Source organism: Ziziphus jujuba, chromosome 6 (genome assembly GCF_031755915.1).
Source record: "Ziziphus jujuba cultivar Dongzao chromosome 6, ASM3175591v1".
Taxonomy (NCBI): Eukaryota; Viridiplantae; Streptophyta; class Magnoliopsida; order Rosales; family Rhamnaceae; genus Ziziphus; species Ziziphus jujuba.
Genome location: NC_083384.1, coordinates 5,388,172 through 5,410,866, shown reverse-complemented (window position 1 = coordinate 5,410,866; position 22,695 = coordinate 5,388,172). Strand labels below are relative to the sequence as shown.

At 35.2% G+C, this 22,695-nt stretch overlaps 5 protein-coding genes across 6 annotated transcripts; 3 read left to right on the top strand and 2 right to left on the bottom strand.

Annotated features, from left to right (window-relative positions):
- The first annotated feature begins 1,232 nt into the window (after nt 1–1,232).
- LOC107431113 (uncharacterized) lies at nt 1,233–2,219 on the top strand. The gene has a single exon (XM_016041997.3). It carries the CDS (start codon nt 1,552–1,554, stop codon nt 2,155–2,157), a length of 606 nt encoding a protein of 201 aa, XP_015897483.3. The 5' UTR covers nt 1,233–1,551; the 3' UTR covers nt 2,158–2,219.
- A 1,603-nt stretch (nt 2,220–3,822) lies between these two features.
- On the bottom strand, nt 3,823–5,802 carry LOC107431102 (pentatricopeptide repeat-containing protein At1g77360, mitochondrial). Its single transcript, XM_016041984.4, has one exon. It carries the CDS (start codon nt 5,695–5,697, stop codon nt 4,243–4,245), a length of 1,455 nt encoding a protein of 484 aa, XP_015897470.3. The 5' UTR covers nt 5,698–5,802; the 3' UTR covers nt 3,823–4,242.
- Nucleotides 5,803–5,965: 163 nt separating this feature from the next.
- Nucleotides 5,966–8,432, top strand: LOC107431121 (uncharacterized). Its single transcript, XM_048463832.2, has 5 exons — nt 5,966–6,479; nt 6,624–6,701; nt 7,188–7,269; nt 7,583–7,725; nt 8,081–8,432. Exons 1-5 carry the CDS (start codon nt 5,973–5,975, stop codon nt 8,282–8,284), a joined length of 1,014 nt encoding a protein of 337 aa, XP_048319789.2. The 5' UTR covers nt 5,966–5,972; the 3' UTR covers nt 8,285–8,432.
- Nucleotides 8,433–8,655: 223 nt separating this feature from the next.
- Nucleotides 8,656–14,519, bottom strand: LOC107431122 (rop guanine nucleotide exchange factor 14). 2 transcript variants are annotated; one of them, XM_048463830.2, is made up of 8 exons: nt 14,281–14,519; nt 13,006–13,106; nt 10,580–10,966; nt 10,263–10,417; nt 10,068–10,142; nt 9,688–9,960; nt 9,238–9,585; nt 8,656–9,142 (listed from the first exon to the last, which is right to left on the bottom strand). In XM_048463830.2, the coding sequence occupies exons 2-8, from the start codon at nt 13,079–13,081 to the stop codon at nt 8,753–8,755; spliced, it is 1,704 nt and encodes a 567-aa protein (XP_048319787.1). In that variant the 5' UTR covers nt 13,082–13,106; nt 14,281–14,519; the 3' UTR covers nt 8,656–8,752. The 2 variants fall into 2 exon arrangements, with proteins under 2 accessions (XP_048319787.1, XP_024934768.3); XM_025079000.3 differs by lacking the exons at nt 13,006–13,106; nt 14,281–14,519 and adding an exon at nt 11,051–11,175.
- A 3,561-nt stretch (nt 14,520–18,080) lies between these two features.
- LOC107431127 (uncharacterized) lies at nt 18,081–22,164 on the top strand. The gene is made up of 7 exons (XM_016042010.4): nt 18,081–18,655; nt 19,251–19,405; nt 19,763–20,011; nt 20,134–20,268; nt 20,755–20,922; nt 21,360–21,521; nt 21,682–22,164. Exons 1-7 carry the CDS (start codon nt 18,307–18,309, stop codon nt 22,021–22,023), a joined length of 1,560 nt encoding a protein of 519 aa, XP_015897496.1. The 5' UTR covers nt 18,081–18,306; the 3' UTR covers nt 22,024–22,164.
- Nucleotides 22,165–22,695: the final 531 nt, after the last annotated feature.

The following is a 22,695-nucleotide window of genomic DNA, read 5'->3' as shown; positions in this document are numbered from 1 at the left end:
AGAGAGAGAGAGAGTTTAAATGGGAGAATCAGTTTGAAGAGGTGGCAAGAAGACCATGCACAGAGTCTGACACGTTTCAAGTTAAATTTATTTATTTATTTTTATTATTATTATTTTAAGTGTTTTATTCGGACTTTGAAGATTAGCGGGAAACGAGGAAAACCGTCGCTGCTTATTTATTTCCTCTTTGATGCCACGTGTCTTACAGTGGCAGTTGCTGCTAATTCCCAAGTCTATCCCTGAAATGTCTCCTAAATTACTTTTTATATATTTTGTCTTACAAAACAAAATAGTTGAACTTATCAACTTTAAAATTTAGTAGGAAACAAAAATTATTGTCACTTCCTTACGTTAGTCGTTGAATTAGTTGAAGATATATTCTTTTCGAAATAACTTTTATTGTGTTGGGCAAAAAGAATAAATAAGCCAAAAAAAAAATAATAATAAAAGGCTATTAGCTCAAAAATATTAAATATTCAAAATCATTATAAAAGGTTTGATACAATAAAAAAAATTGATATCTTTTTTTTTAAAACATTAAACCGATTAATTTCACAAATATTTTTCATTATTTTTCTTTTTCTTTTTTTTTAAATTAGAAAGGGGCCCAGAACAAATACAGAGGAAAGATACTGGGAAGACATTCTTCCCCTACATTCATTATTTTTCTTTCAAAACTGTTATTTTATTTCCAAATATCTTATTGATTCCAAATTTTATAATACATACACTCATGTTGTCGTTTGCCCCTAAAATTTTTCTGATCAACTTCCACACACCTAAGTGAAATTCAATTAGCAAATAAACTAAAAAAAATAAACTTGACTGTTAAAGTAGTTATTTGAAGTGAAATTCAATTAGCAAAAATATAAAGTGGAAGGCAAGTGAGAAATCCATCTTATAAAATCCGTTTCATACCATGTAAGTTTGAATTTTTTAAACAAATTGAAACTTATTTTATTAATCCAAACCAACTAATGAGCGATATTATAATCGCTCTTATAACCTATAAGAGAGATTCTTAGTTGAAGACAAATAATGAAAGAAAGGAAATCCTTTATCACTTTTCCTAATTTGGTTCTTTCGTTTTTATATTTTTAAAATTATTAATCAATATATCTTACAGAAGATTCCTCGTGTAAGCTTATGAAATACTAGAAGCAACTTATAAAAATATTATTTGTAAAACTCTTAAAATCCAACCTATAATGAGAAGAAGAGACAGACAGGGCAATTGGAAAGGTTAGTTTAGAGTCCCTCTTTAGCGATGCAAGTTTGGTATATTACTTTTTTATAGACAAAGTTGATGAACAAGCAAGGTCCCTGAAATAGGAAGGTATTAAAATTGCAATGTAAACCATAGAAATGCTTTAAAACCAGGAAAGGAAGATACCAAAACCTCCCCTACCAATCAACCTCTAAGAACCCTCAACTTAAAAATTCCCTCCCTCCCTTCCTCTCTAAACTCACTCACTTTCTCTCCCTCATAAAATTCTCAAAACCCTCAAACATTCTTTCCCCCCCAATGTTCTCTTTACACCTCCTCCTCCAATGTACTTCAAAAAACCCCAACGTGGCTCCGAGAAACGCACACACCCTCTCATTTGGTTTGCTGCCATTATCTGCGCCATCATTGCCACCGCTGTCATCATCGCTGGGGTTGGTGTCTTCATTGGATACATGGTTATCCACCCGAGGGTCCCTGTTATCGCCGTGGTCGATGCCCATCTCGACAAGATTCAGAGTGACATAGCTGGTTTGCTTGAAACCCAAGTAACCATTCTGATCAAAGCACAGAATGACAACGCCAAAGCTCATGCAAGCTTCTCTGATACAAGCTTCATATTGAGCTTCCAAGGGATGATGATAGCAAAACTGGTGGCAGAACCATTTGAGGTGAAGAAGAATGATTCGGTGGAGTTCAACTACGTCGTTCCGTCATCATCTATACCCCTGACTCCGGATCAAATGGACGAAGTGGACTTGGCTTTGAAGCAGGATAAGATTACGTTTGATTTGAGAGGGAATTCAAGGGCAAGGTGGAGAATTGGTTTGTTTGGTTCGGTTAAGTTTTGGTGCCATTTGAGTTGTCGGCTTAAGTTTCATCCTTTGAATGGAACTTACATGAACGCACCTTGCAGTTCTAGGGCTAAATAATTGAAATAATAATTCGTTTCCATTTTTCTTTTCTTTTTTTTTTTTTTTTTTTGGGGGGGGGATTCGGGGCGGGAGGGGTGGGGGGCGCAAAACTAATTATGTACACAATATTTTGAGTTATTTCTCATTAGCAATTTGTGTACATAAAATCTCTTGCTGGTCCTGCTTCAAGATCCTCTTTTCTTTTCAGCTTAGGATTAGAGAATACAAATTGATCAATAATGGTATCAGAGATCACTTTTACTTTTTCAATCTTGAGGAATTTGTAGGATCAATTTCATATTTAGGGAAACTTGATCATTTATTTCTAATTGTCTTTTATCCAGAACAAAATAAAGAGATGTAAATGGGGTTGTTGATGGGGGTTTCTAAACTGGAACCATGTAAAAACTTTTGATACCAACCATATGTATCACAAGGCCAAATTTCTAACTAACTTTCCTCATTTACCAAGTCCAACATACATAAACCTCCATTTTGGACTAACCAATGTTGTGCTCTTAGCTTAAAGCGATTTTGGTTGCATCTAAACTCAAGTACAAATTCATGAAATTATCATTTACAAATTCTTGTACTTACAGGTGAAGGATGAGCAATAAGTTGGTCAATATGAATACCAATACCAGTAGAAAATGGCTTCCCAAAAGTCCAGCAATCTTATTTTTATACATACGGGCAAAAAAAGTAACAATATTGAAGATCCAAGGCCACAAATGAACATTTACAACAAATATGGAAGCAAGCAATTACCTAATTTTACATACATCTTTAGCCATACCTGAGTAATTGGTACCCGGGATACCAGAAACCAAGGCCAAAAATCCTGAACTTCATTCTTGCCGTCAGTCTAGGATCTTCCTTGTGGAAGACTCACTAATATTTACACACAAGACCAGTCGATGCCAAAATGTACTGAACAGATGTAGACAAAAGGACTTCACGACTATTTTCTAGCCATTTGAAAATCATTAATCTGGTCTATGGCTAACTCTTAATGTATGAAATTTGAGCTGCATCTCTAAATCTATGGCAAAGGAAACAAACAATAACCCACTGCAATTTTATGCTTTCAACAAAATTTTAGTTTGCAATCCCATATTGTTTAAACTTTAACCAATTTCTCTGTTTGTCTTTCGTTAAAGATATTAGCCCTCAAAGGACTCCAAATTAATACACTGAAAAATACAAATTAAACAAACCCAGCTATCATCATCACTTGGGAAACACCACCAATCCATCCCTTAAGGTCAAAGGCAAAAGCTTTTAGCAACTTTACCTCTTCCTTCAACTATTCACAATCGTCTAGCATGTATCATATATTTGAAAAGAAAATTACATGCATGCTCTTATCAATTTTGGATTCTCGCAAAAATTATATACCATGCATAAAATTAATGGAAGTAACATGAGAAAAACAAATTGGATGAAGGGGAAGGAAGCTTAACTAGGTATTTAGTGGTTACTGAAAACAGTGAACTCACAAATTTCTGCCCTAATTTTTCAAGGATGCCCGAAATTCACTAACGAACCACATAGCAGTTTTAAATGAAACATTGATGCGATTTGAAAGCAAGGCATCACAAGACAACTTGAATTTCATGGATTCCATAGGCTGAGATCAAAGATCAATGGCATAATGGCATTGATAAGGGTACAGACACAGCAAAAGCTCCAGAATAACATCCAAAAAAATAACATTTCAGAGGTTTCCGAGTTAGAAAGCTCATTACAAATATAAAATATGACAACTTGATGCTAGCCCATTTAACCATATCAATTACAATATCAACCTAATAACAGCAAAAAAAAAAAACACAAGGCCTCCATAGTCTACGATAAAAGGTTAGGGAGCTGCAGGGTAAGTAGAAATTTTAATATGAGAACATCTTGAGGTTGGGACAGAGCAATCAATAACATGATCACAAAGTAGCATTCAAGGAAAACCAAAACATACAATTATAGCCAAGGACTTCCAATGTACAGCCGCCACATATCCAAGAGATCCTAAACGTATCTAAAAGTTTTAAAGAGCAAACCCTCTATACAGATTAAGAAGAAGAAGTTTACACCGTGAACTCCAATAAACTAGCGAGCCAATGAGCTCTTCCATCTCCTTGCCAAGCTCTCATATTTATCCCTTCCACTTCTCCCCTCCTTGTAGTATGCATTTTTCAAGCTTTCCATTGTTGATTCAGATATGACAATCCTTCTATCCAGCATATCTTCGAAACTCCTTCTCAATTTTGTCAACCTACCCAACTTACTAAGCCCCAAGAGAAATGCATTGGCTCCTGCATCAAGAGGCTTGACGCCGTTTTCAATCATGAAGTTCCAAACTTGGACTGCCATTTCTGGTTCCTCTCCTCTGAAAAACATCTTAATGGCCGCAGCACAGTTCGAATAACTCGGCGGGCACTCGTTCTTTACCATCTCGAAGAAGAACTTGCCTGCTTCTCTAACTCTATCTTTCTTAACTAAACAACCAAAAATCAAATTGTAAGTCAAAGAATCAGGAAAAGCACCATTGAATACCATCTCATCCAGCAGCCTAATCGAATCGTCGTAATCGCCATTGTCACAGTGCAAGTGGATCATCGCATTGTACATAGCCAAATTGGGCAACAACCCAGTACGAAGCATCGCTTGCCACATCGAAACGGCGTGTCGTATGTCGTTTCTCTTACCCAGAATTTCAATAGCATCGGAGAAGAACTTCGGGCTCGGAGAACACCCATTCCCCTTCATCATCTTAAGGAACTTGAGCGCCTCTTCAACATCCGAACCCCTCACCAGTGTCCTCAAAACGGCGTCGTAAGAGCAGACATTCGTCGGGCTCCACCCGATTCGGCCAACCATTTTACCGAACGTCTTCTTTGCTTCACCGACATTGCCTTCCTTCTCCCAGCCTTCCAGCAAAATGGCGAACGAGTCCTCGTCGGGGACGATTCCCGTCGCCGCCTCCATGTTTTCCAAGAACTGCAAAGCTCTAGCAGTTCCGCCGCCGCCGGCGTCCTTGCGACAAATCGCGCTCAAAAGCGAGTTAGCCGCGAAGGCGTCTTGTTGGATGCCGTAGCGAGCCATGACTTCGAAGCTCTTGACGGCTTCGTCGACTCGGCCAGCGGCGCAGTAGCTGCCAAAGATGGATGTGAAGGTGACTATGGAGAGAACCCCCTCCTGCTTCATGGACCTCACGGCGTCCCACATGGCGTCGAACAGAGTGTTCTTGCCCAGCAGATCCACCATTAGATTCCAGGCCTCGGCCGAGTGTTTCTGGGCCAGCCCGGCCCACCGGAAGAATTTCAAGGCGGAGGAGGGATATTCATAGGTGAGCTTCAGCACCCGGACTACCACGTCGGAGGAGGGGATTATTCCGGTCGAGGCGAGCTCGGATTCGATGTCGTGAGGTGAGGTTCTGATGAGGATGTCTCGGATCATCCTGACCGTTGAGATGAGCGTTTCCAAGGGGTCGACATAAATGGTCGGGATTGATCGGCGGTGGAGTTGGAGTGCGTCGTGGGGGAGTGGAAGTGCTTCCTCCATGGCAGTGTCTTGCTCACTCCTCGTAGGGAAAAAAAAAATTAAAAAAATTAGGAAATATAAAACTTCTTTTTTTTAATGCCAAAATCGTAATTGTTCGCAAATTTAGACCATAATTGAAATATATATTTTTCATTTTTTACTTCTAATTTTGGTTTAAAAGTTACTGTTCATGAAATTACCCAAAAAAAAAAAAAAAAAAAAAAAAAGAGGTGTATACAGAAGAAGAAACAGAAAGCTTTAGTGTGCTGGCACTGCTTGTTCAAAAAGATATTATTATGGCCAAAAAAATCCAATTTTTCTCTGTTCCAAATGTTCAAACACTTGTCTCTATCTCTACGTGTCTTCTCCTCCTCAGAAAAAAAACCCAACTTGAACTGAAATTGAATCGTTTTCTGACTCACTCTCTAACTCAGTGTCCCAACAACAGCAACAAAAACGACAAAACTCAAAGCATTCATGCCAAAGAGGTCAAAAAACTTTACTTCCACATAACCATGAGGCTATCTCCATCTCTGCTCGCCAAACCCATCCGAAAGGCACCTCCTTTCCTTCACTTGGGTCTAAATGTGAGAAGGGTGTCTCAGTTTCAGACTCATGGTCTCCGATTTCCTGTGGCCATGGGCTCTACACCGTCTATTCCTTCTGCATCAGCTCGCTCTTCCACTCCCGCGGTATATGAGTCCAATATTGATTCCGGCTCCGGCTCCAGCTCCAGCTCCGGCTCCGGTATGTTGCCAAAGCAGGGTAGTGGAGCCGAAGCCATGGAGGAGGACATAGAGAAGGTGGAAATTTCAAACTTTGTGTGTTTTGTTAATTTTTGAATTAGGTTGGAGTTTGGGTTCGATTTTGGAATTACTTGTAAACCCCCCCCCCCCCCTTTTTTTTTTTTTTTTTTAATTCCCTTTTGGTTGGGTGTGACTATGTAGGTTATTTACCGATGCAGATTCTTGACGCTTCTGGGGGTTTTCGGGTCTTTAACTGGGTCATTTCTATGCTTCATCAAGGTATATATAATTATCATCAAAACTCTGATTTGGTATTTTCTTTTTTGTTTATCACGGAAAGGGGAGTTATGTTAGAAGTTCTGTTTTTTTCTATTATTTTTGAGGAGCTAGTAGTGTAATTTTTGTGATATGATACTGGATTATCCATTAGTCGGTTGACAAATATGTTCATCAGCTATGGGATTAAGAAAGTATAAGATCATAAGGATATTTAAACAGAATTTTACATACGTGAAATTTTCCTATCAGAGTAATGTATTTGCTTTTATGTATATATTTCTTTATTTTTTCACTATTTCTCACCACGTCCGACTTGTCTTTGTTTATTGTTCTTGGGAATGCCGGCATCATGCTTGTATACTTTTGGTTTTTTTTTTTCTTTTTTTTTTTTTTTTTTTTCCCCCTTGGCATGGTGTCTACATAAGTTCAAAACCAAGGATTTGTACTATATAGCACCGATTTACACATTTTTCCATTAAAATGCAGGGGTGCACTTGTGTGTTCCAGTCTTTCAAGGAATACTTCGTAAATCATGGCAAAGTGATTTTAACGCTGGTTGAAGCCCTAGGTACATATTTGTATATGTTGAATATTTCATTAATTAATCAAACTTCTGTGTTTCAAAAAAATAGATTAGTTTGAATTGAGAAATGCATGATGTAGATTGAAACACATTCTCTCGCTTATGAATTTCAGTTTTCATGTGATAAAATCTGTTTTTTTTAAGTATAATGTGCATGGATATGAAAGAAGCGCATGCCTTCTGGAAGTAAGGTTCTTTCTCTCTGATGTCTCTAATTTTGAAGAGGAGGGGGGAAAAAAAATAATCTCAATGTTGGTTTCAGTTGAAATGACCAAGTAGTGCCTCATTTCATGTTCAGATGTATACCTCTTGGGGACAGTGATGCTGGTTTTTGGAATGGGTCTGTATGAACTCTTTGTCAGCAATCTGGACACTTCAAAGACACTGTCAGAAAAAAAAGCCCCTTATGTATCAAATCTCTTTGGCTTATTCACTCTGAAGGTTAGTTTGACAATTTTCATGGTTTGCGCTGCCTGTAACTATATATATATATATATTTTTTTTTTTTTTTTTTTTCCTGCACGATTATTGTAGAGTTGGTTGTTCAGAAACCTGGTAAAACTTTCGTGTATTTTTTGGTTATTCTTCTTTGTATCACCGTCTTGTTCGTTTTTACTTTTCCCCGTTTCTTTCCCATATAATATTCTTTATGGTAAAAGTGGAAGGAAACAGAGAATGTGTAGTTAATTTATGCTGAGGCTGAGTGAAGTAAGAGCATGTTGAAGTGTTTTTCCAACTAAAAGTAGCAATTTATTGAGTTGGAGCTGAGTTTTTTTGGAAACATTTCCGTTTACAGGAAAGGCCGAGATGGTTGAATATAAAGACGGTGAACGAGCTGAAAACGAAAGTAGGGCATGTTATAGTAATGCTTCTTCTAATTGGACTGTTTGACAAGAGCAAGAAAGCAGCTATAAACACTCCTGTGGATTTGCTTTGCTTCTCAGCCTCTGTTCTACTTTCTTCTGGTTGCCTCTTTTTATTGTCTAGGCTTAATGAGTAATACTGACCCCCCCACCCCCAAAAAAAAAAAAAAAAGCTCGATGGCTAGTAACAAAATCAATATTTGTAATGTAGCACTGTCGTATGATATAGAGGTTGTAATCAAAATGACTGTAAATTTGATGTATATAATCAGTAATTTATTATTATTACTGTTCGAATATGTAAATCTTGGCTGCTAGGAGTTGAGTCAAATAATTTTTGGATTATTTCCTATAATTACCTATATATTGATCGGTTTTTAAGTTTTCCAATCCAATCTAAACCAATTTAAACCTGAGACAACTGATCAAGTCCTCAAAATTTGTTGGACTTTTATCTATGACAAGTTTGTAATTTGGAGAAAATATGACAAAAAAAGACTGCACAAACTAAATTAGAATAGCCAAAACAAAATTGACTTGATCAAAATAGGTATATAACATCAAAAATTTACAGCGACATAGCTTGCTTTAAACACCATTTTTAGTCAAGGGGAATTTCCAGGGGAGACACTTATACAAGCCTCTCTTCCAATACACCAAACTCGACCCCGACTTGGTGTTGCCATGACAGGGCTTGTTTTCCCAGTGCCATACGAAGATTCTAAATCAGAAGTACTACTTGAAGTGGAATCACAACGCCGGGAATTGACACTGCTCTTCGTATTAATCTGTTCATGTCTTGTGTGTACACCAGGCATTGGACTTGTCCCCAAGTTATTAGCGACATTAATCCCAGGAAACAAACATGTTGATGCAGGAGAAGTAGGATTGCTCAATGTATCTTCTTGCAAGATGTCTCCAATTCTAGATAGTATAGTGAAAGCTAAGTTCCCAAGAACCCGGGAATATGCTTCAAGAATTGAGTTCCCAACATCCTATATAGAATTTGACAAAAGGTCACCAAAATTAGTACCCTTCAATTTGTGACAGTTTTAAGAGACGGAAATAAATACCATATTGTGAAACTCACCTTGCCATATTGGACTTTTGTGACGTCAAGGAATGTTTGTGGAAGGTTTGGGAATCTGGTCTTCAGCTGCTGTAGAAGGAACTCTGCTCGGTCGGATAGTAGCTCCATCCTCTCCAACTCAGTTAATGGGTCCTTGATGAAGGACCATGATGTTCTAACTGGGGATTTACCACTAACATGTTCTGTGATTCTTTCTTTCCATGAAAATACAGCAGCTTCCAATCTGTTAATGACCTCAAGGGCATTGTGTTCGGATTTTAGTTCAAGGACACTAAGCATTTCCTCCACCGACTTCGATTCTGCAGTCAAGATTTTGTACAGTTCCTCAGTGAGATTGGCCTTTCCTGACTGTCAACAAGTTGGAAAAAAGTACAATTATCAGTTAAACAAGGATCAAAATAGTCTAGAAGGAATAAAAAAATGCTTGTAAGATAAAGGGTTTGATCAAACCTTGGGAATTGCATCCCTGATAATGGTTGGCACAGGCATTTCATGCAAAACACTTCCATTGATTGATTTGGCAGCCTTGAATACTTGATGAACTAACATACCCTGATTAAGCAACTTCTTTCTTGCTGAATCAGAAAGCCCAGATGCTGGTACCTGGGGTATGGGAAGCCACCATCTTTTGCTCTGGTTTGCACCACTTTTGCTCCTTCCTTCTGCACGGCTCCCACCTTCTGCATACCAAAACTCAGTACTCACCATAGAATCAAGCGTCTCCTGTATATCCAAAAATGAATTTGTTGAAATTCACATTAAACCACAAAAATTTTTGGTTAATAAATGGAAATCAAAAGCATTTTATGGTAGTGAAGGGATAGACCTACAATAAGCAAGGAGTCCAACTTCTGGAGTGCTGGAAGATTCATATGGATGTCTGCACGGGCTTTCGGGGTCATTATCTGCAGCAAATAAGAATCGAACAAACAAATTCTTTAATGCCTTTTCATATTTACTTGAAATAAATATGACACTGTTACATTCTACTAGTTTCCATTTGAATCAACGACGTTATAATATACCTCTAGTGTCCGACCGTTGGCACCATTTTGTTTAGCAGGAACCAACTCAACCATATAGTTAGTAGGAGACAGCAACCAGTCCATTTCTCTTCTCCATTTACTCTTCCTTTCTTCAGGCAAAGGTTCTAATTTCCATAACTCTCCAAAAACCGTCGCTGCAACCACATTTTTCTCTTTTTCAGATTATATATAGGGAAGGCGAGCAAGTAAACTCAACACACAATGTGAGAATAGTACTAATGTTTCCACTTCATGATTTTTATTTATTTATTTTTTTAAAATTTTCTCAAAGGATAAGAAAAAGAAGATCAGAAGACCTGCTAAATTTGTGATGGAATTAGACAATGCTAAAGCAGTGCTGATGCCCTTGCGGCCTCCAGTAACATCTTCACCTAATAAAAGCTTTGCAAATTTCTCTTTCATTACATCGACATCAGAGAACTGAAGAGCATAAGACGGTTTCTCTTTGACATAGTAACGCTGGGGTGAGCTATCTGACAGCTCCCACTCATCCGAACCATGTTCATCCCTCTTCATAGAAAACCATTTTGAAGAGAATGAACCAAATGCATCTTTGCTAGAAGAACAGCTAGACCCATCATCGTCATCAAATGAATCAGTTCCACACTCATCTCTTCTGCTTCTGCTTTCGTTTTCATATTGACTAATGATGCAATTTTCAAGGCCATCATATGTCATAATCCCTGAAAGTTCATTGTTAATTATTGTTTTAATTCCTTTAGAACTCAAAACAAAGTATCATTAACATAAAGGGAGCTCAAACATACTTATATTCCAGTTTGTTTTTAATCTTTCCCGTTTAGATTTCACTGAAAGGTTATAATCTCTGTCACAGCAAAGTTGTCTGAAAGAACTTTTGTAGTCCATACACATACATACAGATGAGTTTTTAACACTGACAACCAAACACAAAAATCCAACCAGAATAATCATGTACCAACTATGAAAAGGTTAACATATTTTTTGTTACTGTGCAAATACATATCCCAATAAAAAGGAAGAAAGTGTTTCTCTTTTTCTTTTTGTTTCTCTGTGTTTGTTTTAGGCATCAGAGCCATTGTGGCATAATGGGACAAAAGAATCCACATCTGATCAGAGAGTGGGAAGCTTCCTCATATTTCATTGTAGTCTGGGCCAAGGTAGTCAGAGAAAGAGAACCTTCCCAGAAACCATCCAAAAAACACTCAAATAAAGCAAAACTCTCTTTCTGCCTTAGGATTCCCCACTACACACCAGCTTAAAAAGAAAACCTATCCTCTGCTATGCTTAAAAATATAAGTGGTAGAGAAATTGGGTTGGACCCAAAAATGATAGCAAAAGCCAAATATGAAAATTGGGAAGAGACTGGCAAACATTGGATGGACCTTTTTTTGAAGTGAAAATTTTCAGAAATTAAATCAGCCATTTGGACAACAATGACTTATTTGTGTCCCTACTCAGCTATTTCACTTCGAGTTGAATATTAAATTTGATTGTACTAATTCTTTTTTTTTTTTCTTTTTTTCTTTTTTTTGTTTGGTAAATATTGATTGTACTAAATTGAGGGCCCGAATTTTCAAAACAAACAGATAATTACCGAGAGGTCCCTCTCCCTGCCCATAACCAAAGGTCATTGATATATCACAATCACTTAATTATTTCTTATGGTGTACTACCTAATATATCTAACATATATTTATGAAAAAATTTCAAATTATGAGATTTTCATCAAAAGAAAATTCAAATTGCAAGGTAGACACGCATGGCTTGCACGTATAAATATTTGGGGACCCCACTTACTAGACCCATCTAGATGGAAAATCAATTGATCACTTTTTATAAAGCAATATTATCATCTGAATCTCCTCTTCAACAAGATAATTTGACCTTAAAAAATCAATTTATAATTGGCTTTCTTATCAAAACAAACCAATAAAATAAATGTAACCCCTAATTTAGAGAAAATTTTGGAATTTCTGCTAACAGAAAGGAAAATTAATTTTTTTGGAAATTTTAGACCAATAAACTTTCCTTTAGCTGAGAAAAATAAAATGTGAAAGGAGCATTTACTCTTTCAAAGGCACAATAAATGTAACATTCAGAAAATCATAAATGGATGGACATCATAGATGCATGGCAATGGCATGCTAGGATTCCATAAACATTGATCTGTGGGTCCCCCCAATGCATCAACTACGGTCCATCTGGGTTGTTTATGGACCGCACTCATCCCCTTAATTTTCAGACCCCCTCAGCATGTCATTTCAACTACCCTACCTATTTTATGGCTCTGCAGTGCACCTATTTCTCTTTCATCTTTATTTCTATTCCTATTCAAAAATAAAAACTATTATAGTCAATATATATATAAATACCAGAATTTTAAGATAAATATCTGGTTTTTTTTTTTTTTTTACCAATAAAAAACAGCTGATTTTTTTCTCAATTCTTTTTCAGTAAAAAAAAAGGTCAATTATATTCGTTTGATTAGTCAAAGATCCCAGGGACAACCCTCACGTGTTAGGTGCGTTAGAGAAGAAAAATTTAGCAAATCAAAACTAGACGACCAAGAATACAAAATTAACATGTGAAATATAATATTTATTTTTTTAAAACAAAAAAGCACAAATAGAGTTATATTTAAAAAAAAAAAAAAAAAGAATAACCTTAAATCATGGAAATTTAAATTTTAATGAATATTAATTAATAGAATTTAACATATTAAATTAGAGGAGAAGCTCACTTTCTTGCTCATCGAAATCCAAGCTAATCCCTCTGTCACGGGTGCAACAAGCTAGTCTTCTTCTCATCATCATCATTATCCTTGCAGATTCTAAAAATGGCCTGCAATTTATAAAATCAAATTTTTTTTTTAATTTAGAATAGGAATTTTATATTTTCAATGAAAAATATCTTTATGAAAATATATATAATGTGATTTTACTTATTTTTTTCTAAGTTTAAAAAGAAAAAATTGTGAGAGGAAGGAGACTTGAAAATGTCAGGGACCCAGTGTGCTTCACATGTGCAAGGCACCAAAGGTCCGCATCAACCAAGCCAATAAATTGTTGCCAGGTAATTAAAAGTCAAACATTGCTCTAATTATTCTGTTTGATTTAAATGTGTTTCGGCGACCAAATCAAAAGTTAGTACGTTACTACTTGCTAGATTCAAAAATAATCATTAAAAATAATTATGGAGTTTCTCTTTTTCTATTACACTATCAGTGATGGAACTCAAATTCTGATTGGAGGAAAAAAAAAAAAAAATTGCCCAGAGCTGTGTTATAAATAACGCTTAATTTCCATATAACAGAATTAAAAAATTAAAAAATTGAGAAAAATAATAATAAGGCTACTTTTTAAAACTTTTGTAGCCGGGATCAGTTTAGACAAACGGATCGAGAAAAATATTTGAATGAGTAGCAAATTGCTTCATAAAAGAGAAAAATATACATTTAAAAAGAGATTTATTTTTAATCTTGATATAAAAAGCGAATCATTTTTAGTGCTTTTCAATGACTTTGATAAGTAATAAAGGGAATAATCATGTAAGTGCTTTTTGGTCTGACAGTCAAATCTTATTAACAAAGTTATAGATAAAATCTTATATATATATATATATATATATATATATATATATAAAATAAAATAGAACAAATATTATTTGTGATCTTAAATGATAAAGCTCAAGGGAAGAAAAAGATAAATTTATCCACTAAAAATATTCAAAAAGAAGTAAAATAGATATCATAACCAAAAAAAAAAAGGCAAAATAGATACTTTTTCTTAATTCTGGAGAAGAAAATTAGGACTTATAGATCTTTATTTATGACGCAGCCAACAAAAAAAATTTTTAAAAAAAAAATGGTGAAGGGCAGAGAAATCACAATGGTTAAATTAGAATCAATCTGATGACAAATTAAACATAGAACCTTTCTTTTTATGCTTGTAGGTATAAGCTTTCCCAGAAACTATTTTCCGGGAAACCAATTGGAAAGTAGATGTAAACCACATACCTTCTTATCAAATGAAGCTCTTTCCCCCAAAGCACAGTATGTGTTCTTCAACTAGCAGCATACAAATATATATATATATATAGAGAGAGAGAGAGAGAGAGAGAGAGAGAAATGCAGGTGAATGTTTAAGCAGAATGAGTTTGAAGGAGTAGATTTGGTTTTAGAAAGAGAAAGTGCATAAATGGGGTTGGAGAGAGAGAGGAGAGAGCAGAGGGCATGGCATTTAATAGAGGACGAAGGCACCGAGCTAGTAGTGAATGAGAAAGGGATGGATGTGGAAGGCTTATTATTTTATTATTTTTAGGCTCCTACGCTCCGGTTTATTGGACAGGTCGAAGTTCCATCGGAGCGGTCATTATAATTCTAATGGGACCCACTTTGGTGCGTTTGAACGGTGATGATGCAAAGGCATGCATCTCGTTGAAGTTTTGAGTGGGGAAGCAAGTAGAGAATAGTGAGGGAAGCGCCGAATTCTAATTTTTTTTAAAAAAAGACTCTCTAATCAGATCCGAAAATCTCGATTTTTGAAAAGTGTAACGTAGCTCGAGACAATGAGACATTTTCCCGTAGAGTATGTTTAGCCAATTAAAATAAATAAATAAATTGGAAAAATTAATTTGTAGCGTGATCGACAAAATTGAGACATTGATCGATAGGGAAAAGTTCCGAATTCAAAATTATGCTTACTTTTTAATATATTAACTTATAGTTTTTTTTTTAATGGTGGTACAGTTTTTATCCACTTCAAGTGCTATATTCAATTATTTAATTTAATAGAAATATCAGCTGCCTAGAATTTTTAATTTAATATTTCTTCACATGTAATATATATATATATATATATGTTTTTTTTTTTTTTTTTTTTTTTTTTTGGGTTCACCAAAAAGTAGGGATGAGTTGCTATGATATGTAGGATTTGAATCCCCACCATTTTTGCAGCTCCTAATCTTGTTTGTTATCATTTTAATTTGAAAATTTTAATATATTCTTAAGTAAAAGCAATATTCACTGCCTCATATTTTAACGTCGTCTCTGGGTTTTAAAAGGAAATTAATAAAGTTACGAAGGAAAAAATAAATAAACACCCCATGATATGGTACTATCATATCTTTTGGACCACACCAAATAATTGAACAGGTTCATCCAAAAAAAAAAAGATAATTGAAGAGGAACTTGAGATTACAAAAAATAAAAAAGTGATAGAGATTAATCATATAAAGATAGATTATAGATAGAAATAACTAAAGAATAAGCCAATTTTAATCCATCTACTAATGTCAACATCAATCGATCAGCTTAGTTACCAACTTTTATCAAAAAAACCAAAAAAGCTTAGTTACCAACTTGACAAGTTTAACAGATTAGTTTTGTTGAGGATTAGGAAATTACCCCCCCAACCAATTTTCTTTTGTCCGCCTCTATATAAGATAATAGTTACAAAACCCATTATTTAGATTCGGAAATTTCCCAAATGATTTGCACATGTACAAATAATTGAGGCTCTGTTTGGTATTTGGGAATGATGTGTGAAAAATTTTTAGAATTACGTCCACCAAACGGTGTGTTGTCTAGCTGCACAACACCAACAATATAGGCTGTCAAAATTACTAATAAGACATGAGTATTCGATGTGTGGTATACATATATACACACACACACACACACACACATAATTATACTACCTGAATCTTTCAAAAAAAAAAAAAAAAAAAACAATTTTTGTCAAGAATAAAATTTAGAAGAACCTAAGGTTTTATTATTTGACATCATCATTGCTCAAAACGTATACTATTTCCATCAAGTTGCATACCCACCAGGCCTCCACATGCATGATACTTTCTTTTTCTATTTATTTATTTGAAGGAAAAGGATACTCTCTCTCGCAAAAAAAAAACTAGTTATGTATTACATATACAGCTTATAATTTTGATTTTTAATTTGTTAGGAAATAGATAATTTTATTGAATTTAAAAAGGGTAGCATATAAAAGACTCACCAAAAAAGGACGACTTTTTCCATTGACAAAGGAAGGCAGGTGAAAATTCTAGAGATAGCAAAACCTCAATCTCAATGGTACTTGTTCTGATTAACTTTCACTGCCATAAACTGTATTCTCACAACCACATAATTAACCTACTGGGCTAGCTACATATACACATGGCTATACCTATTCACCAAAAAAAATAAAATATATATATATATATATATATATAGCTATAGCTTTGCTAACCTGAATATGGTCCAGGCATTTCCATCAAGGAGGATGATTAATGATGATGATCATCACCATCGATATCTCGGTCCAAAATGAGAGACCAAGTCCCATTATCCAACTGAACCATGTTAATGTTTTTCTTAACCCAGCATTTAGCAGCGACATTATGTATATATATATCTATATATATATATATCCTTCAAACCATGACCCCTCTCTGTTGAGAGTGCAATGTCACGCTCCACTTCAAATTCGAAGCCTCCAAGTCCCGACATGGTAACAGCCCTGTGCTTCGGTTGGACTGTCTGGGTAATTTGGATCGTGCAAGTGGCTGATTCTCTGGATGTGAAGGTCTTTAATTTTAAGTACAATTCGGCGGAACTTTTTTTATCTCCAACTGGAGAATTAGCGAAGGCAAATCCAGTGACCGGGTGGTAAATTTTGTTTGTCTGGCCAATCGTGGGCTTCTTGTATCCGTTTGTAAGCGATATCCGTAGCAATAAATAGTCACAAATGCACCTCCCATGTTGTGGCCTATGCTCACCTTCCTCCTCTCCATATACTTGTTTACCAACTCTCTTACTGTATGTATGTTATAATTCAAAGGTGATACTGCTTAAAGAAAAAGCTGATGTACAAAATTGAGACACTATCCTAATTTCATATAAATGGTTCCAGTACCCTTATTATGATTGTTGTTGTTGCATCTCAACATTCTAACAAGAAATATGAAAATCCAAACCAATCGTTAATGAAACTAATTGAGACCATATATTCATAGTTTAGATAAAACATACTCATAACTTGTATAATTCATTTTATTGTTTCATTGTAGTATTAGGGAACATATTTAAGGCAATTTAAACGTATTTTTAATGAGCTGTTTATAAATATTTTATTTATACATGTACATTATGATAAAATTCTCATATTTTATCTAGATCAATGTAGTTCGTTATAATAATATTATTAGGTACGGTGCATGTTTTATTTTTTCAAAATATATTTGATTTTATATATTGATAAATTTACTCATGAGTTAGTTGGATTATTTTGTTTGTCACAATATATTAATGGACAAAATGTACATTGGAAAATGACAACAAATATTATGAATTTAAAAAATTTTTCAAGGTATAATTGATTTTATATATTTAGGTAAAACTCGTTGGTAACTTTTGTGGACCCTTTTGTTTATTGCAATATGGTATTGTAATAAATGCTTGACAAGTGACTAAATATACTATATGATTCTTCAAACTTCCGAGATGCAATTGATTGTATATTTTTATCCAAGGTTAAATTTTTGTGAGTTATAATTTCAAGGTTAATTCTTTGTTTTTTATAAAGCCCTTGCTTTTATAAATTCTATTCAAAGTAATAGAAAAAAGAAATTGAAAGAGAAGGATGCGTAAAAAGAGAAAGATGAAAAAAGATCGGAAAAAAATGCAGTGTGTTTGTTTAGATACGGTCTCATGCAAATATTCAACGGAAAACCGATTTAATGTTTTGGGTTCAGAATAAATTAAAGATAAAAATTAATAGAAAATGAGGCAAAAACAAATTATTAGGGAGAAAACTAAAGCCTAGGCTTCAGAACTTCAAAGGATCTTAAAAATAAAAAAATAAAATTAAAGCAAGTAGCAAAAATTTGGACGAGAAACAATGGGAGCTACCAGGTGTCATATGGTGACGTGGTGTATCTAAATCTAGAATGCTATCCTTCGATTTGATCACTCCCTCAGTCGGACAGCAAGACATGTGGAATCGGAAATGCGATTGAGTGCGGTGGGCAAAAGAAGTGAGGGTTCATGGCCACTTTGCTTTCTTCACCCACATCTTTTACTTTATACCTCCCATCTCCTCCGAGAACTGTCCCATCTCTCCGCCGTAGCCCTCCCAAAACCCTAGTGGCTTTCCGCCACAGTAGAGTATCGTTCTACGGCGGTCAGAATCTGACTCTGCATTCGCCGGCGGTGGTCTCATCCGGCTACTCTGTGGCTCTTGCGAGAGAGCTTCGGCTCGCCGCTTCTGCCGTCCTCTTTCTTGGCCTAGGGTTTTTCTTTGGAGCTCGAGCTAGCTCTGCCGCTCCGTTTCAGTTTCTGCCTTCTCTAGCCGCCGAATCTTCGACGGTGCAAGAGGAGGCACAGACAGGTCAAGGTATCAACTGCGAATTACCCGAATTTCAGTTTAGTTGAATCTGTTTGGGTCTTTATTTGTTGTCATATTATTGGATTTGTGTTCGTTCACTTTGTTGGTGTGTTTGTTAGCAAAATTTGACAGCTCTAAAATTTGGTTTGGTTGCATATTTATCAGAAATGTTTGAAATATTCATATATATATATATATATAATGCATACCAAGTATGCACTATAAGGTCACGTCTAACATCAAGGGCAAAATGTTGCTCGATAAACTGTCAGACAACATGTTGCCTGATGTTTAGTGCACATGTTATGGTGCTTATCAGATATGCACCATAGAAAATATATAAAAACATATATATATATATATATGTATGTATATTTTTTGAAAGATGCTTGACTAAAAGTAATTTTACTTTGCGTGACCATGTTAAGAATGTCTAGGATAGAAACTCTAGCAGATTTATGCACAGTTATAGCCATATTACATATGCACTTGATCACATTTTTATTTGTTGGGTTTTTGAGGTTCTAGCTATTAATAGATTAGCTGAGGAAAGTTTCATTTCATGGTTGATTGGTGTAACCTAACTGTATATTCCATGACATAGATGATCATAATCAGATAAAAGGGGATAATGTGGAAAATTTAGAGGATAAAAGGTTGGAAGCAGCATTCAAAGCGTGGAAGTCTAAAACATATGCTTTGACTGTACCTTTGAAAGTTGTTGCTCTGCGTGGTTCCGTACCTCCTGCTTGGGTTAAGGTGTGTGCTGTTTTGTTGTGTGTATTTTGTTTTGTCATGTGAACTTTTGTTTGTTTTAAACTTGGTCCTTCATTTGCAAGTTTCTCAGCTTTTTACTTCTTCCTCCTCGTGTTTTTCTCTGACAAATTATAGTTTGTTTCTGGAATTTAATGTCTTAGTTTTGTTATACCATTTTCTGGAGAAAAATAATTATGGGAATAAAGTTGTTCCTTTATCTACTCAATTGAAGATGGATTAACAAACTTATGCAATTTGATAATTCATGTTGCTATTCTTCTTCTCTTTCCAACAGCATGTTTTTGAATACTTTGTATAGCTCATAGTTTTTTTTTATTTGTTTATTTTCTGTAAATGGAGGATTTTATGCAATCTCAAGGGAAGAGATTAAAGTTCCAATTGAAGTTACAAGGAAGCCTTGAGGGTATCTTCTCTGATTTATCAACATCGTTCACCAAAGGCAATGTTGGGTCTTCATCTGTTGTGGCAGCTGATATTGTCAGTGTTGGTGACTCCTGGCTCAGTTATGCCATTAAAAAGGCTATAATTGAGCCCATTGAAGGGGTAGAAGACCAAGAATGGTTTAAAGCTCTGAGTGCCAAATGGAAAGTAAGAATACAATTACTTTTTCACGTTGTTTTTTTTCCTCAAGAATATGTCTCATAAGGTGTGCCAGGCAAAATTTTTAAGATCTCTTTAAGGTGCTTTTGCTTCTACTGAAAAAGTCTCAGATATATCTACGCAGGAACAGTGAAGGGGGTATTGACTGTGATGGTAAAATATGGGCTGCTCCGTACCGATGGGGCTGCATGGTAATAGCATACAAGAAAAGTAAATTTCAAAAGCATAATTTGGCTCCTATAGAGGTAAGAAACTATGTTATCACCTCGGCATGAAAAATAATTACATTAAAGATCGTTTGAATAGCTAGAAAAATTCCTCAGGCTATGGTTTGGTCCTTGGTTACTGTATATGTAGTAACACTTGAGAACATGTTTGAATGTAGAACCATCTTCTATATTCTATGAAACAAGTTACCTGGACACGGGTAGTGTTACATATGCTTTGTTTCGAGTAGAGGAAACAGAGCAATTCAGAACAGTATATTCTATGAATGAAAATGCTGTGTTTCATGGATTGAAGGTGGGAAAAAGAAAATCAAGTGACTTGGGTAAAAGGAGTTTTGCTGATATTAATCCACTCGTGCAAAAAAAAAAAAAAATTTTGCAGTTCTTGGGCCCGTAAGCATAGTTCAATTTCCTAACCATATGTGACTTGCTAACGGGGGAATCTGTACAAATTAGACATTTATCATCTATGTGATACTCAAAAATGGTAAACTGCTAATGCAGGACTGGGCTGATTTATGGCGACCTGAACTTAAAGGGAGGATCTCAATGGTTGATTCTCCTAGAGAGGTTGTTGGTGCAGTTTTAAAATATACGGGAGCATCATACAACACAAACAATGTATTGGAAGTTGATGGTGTGCAGAAAAATCTCACTTTACTTAGAAACCAGGTATGAAGTAGATATGATATCCGAGTAATTCTTTTGTAATTGCTTATTTTATTATATTCGACCAAGTGTATGCATGATGGTCCAATAAGCAATGTTAGGCTGACTTCTTACTTTACCATGGGTGTGCCTGAGTTTGTTTATTTTCCACCCAATTCACGTAGTGGAGAGCCAAGATTATTATTTTTAAGCTAAATCAAGCTGTAATGTTTCTATACCTTTCTAAGATTATGATATATAAAATACTTATGCGTTTGTTAATTCATATAGTTTATCAGATTCGATCATGATTATTCCATCTTTTCAAGTTCATAAGCATTCGACTGCTAGAACTATCTCCAACTTTAGTATGCACAGTCTGATCAGGAAAAATGGTAGTCTTCTTGTAATGCAGAAGATTAAACTGCTTAGTTTGATTCATTGTTGTTGGCTTTATGCAGGTTCGATTATTTGACAGCATGAACTATCTGAAAGCATTTGGAGTAGGAGATGTATGGGTGGCTGTTGGGTGGAGCAGTGACGTACTTCCTGTTGCTAAACGCATGTCTAATATTGCTGTAGTTGTTCCAAAGTCAGGAACTAGCTTGTGGGCAGATCTATGGGTATGTGGCATATGCTTGATCCTCTAGTATAGAGATTTGTTGATTTCCATACCTTCAGGCTACTTCTATTAATCAGTGACCTGTAGCGAACGTTTTCATTTTAATTTTACACGTTATATTTCAATTTCATATAACATTTTTTTTTTTTGGGTTTCTTAAGGCAATCCCAGCTGCCTCTAGACTCGAAACAAATAAAATTGGTGGACGAATTAGAGGGCCATCTCCACTCATCCATCAGTGGATAGAGTTCTGTTTGCAAGCTGCAAGAGCAATTCCCTTTATACAGGAGGTAATCCCAGGTTCATCTCCCTCAGCCCTTGAAAGCGTTACCGTAGAACCACCCAAAGAGCTCGCCAAGGGCAAGCCAAGACTGGTCACAAACCTAATTGCAGGAGTACCACCGCCTGATATTTTGGCTCGTTGTGAATTTTTGGAGCCATTGTCCGATTCTACATTGTCAGACTATCAATGGCTACTTAATCAGTGCCAACTTAAGTCATAGGCTAGTAAGGCCCATGTTAGGTCCCCAGAGGCCCAAAAAAACCACATTTATATACATATATTAAATAACATATCATTTTTAATTTAGTTTAGAATAGTCGATAAATAAATAAAAATTGCAAGATTTCCATATTAATTTCAATTAATTGTTCATGCCAACAATTAAATCCTTTTTATTTTTTATTAATATATTCCACTATGGCCTAATTGTTATGGACCGACCAACAATTATCCTTGTAAGCTTGTAGAATCTTTGATTTTTTTTTTAATTTTAAAAATGTATTTTAATAAAAAAAATCTTTAATTTTCAGACCAAATTTCTATGTTTGTAAAAGTTTTTTTTTTTATTATTAAAAAAAAAAGAGCGGATTGTTCTCTCTGTTATTATGAGATCATAAATGCCAAGGAAATACCTTGTTCAAGTTTATATTTTAAACGTCCATAAAAAAGGAAAAGTATTTATTTTTTTAAAATAATAGATGAAGAGAATAATTTTAGTGATTGTACATTTCTATCAGTCGTATATGGTATAGATCAAATAAGAGGGAATAAAACTAAAAGGGTTTTGAATAGTTTATACTGATCTGTCATTTGTTTAAAAAAATATATTTTAAATACTAAAACATCGAGAGGAACTGGTCCAATAATTACAACCCTATTTTCCAAAAAATAA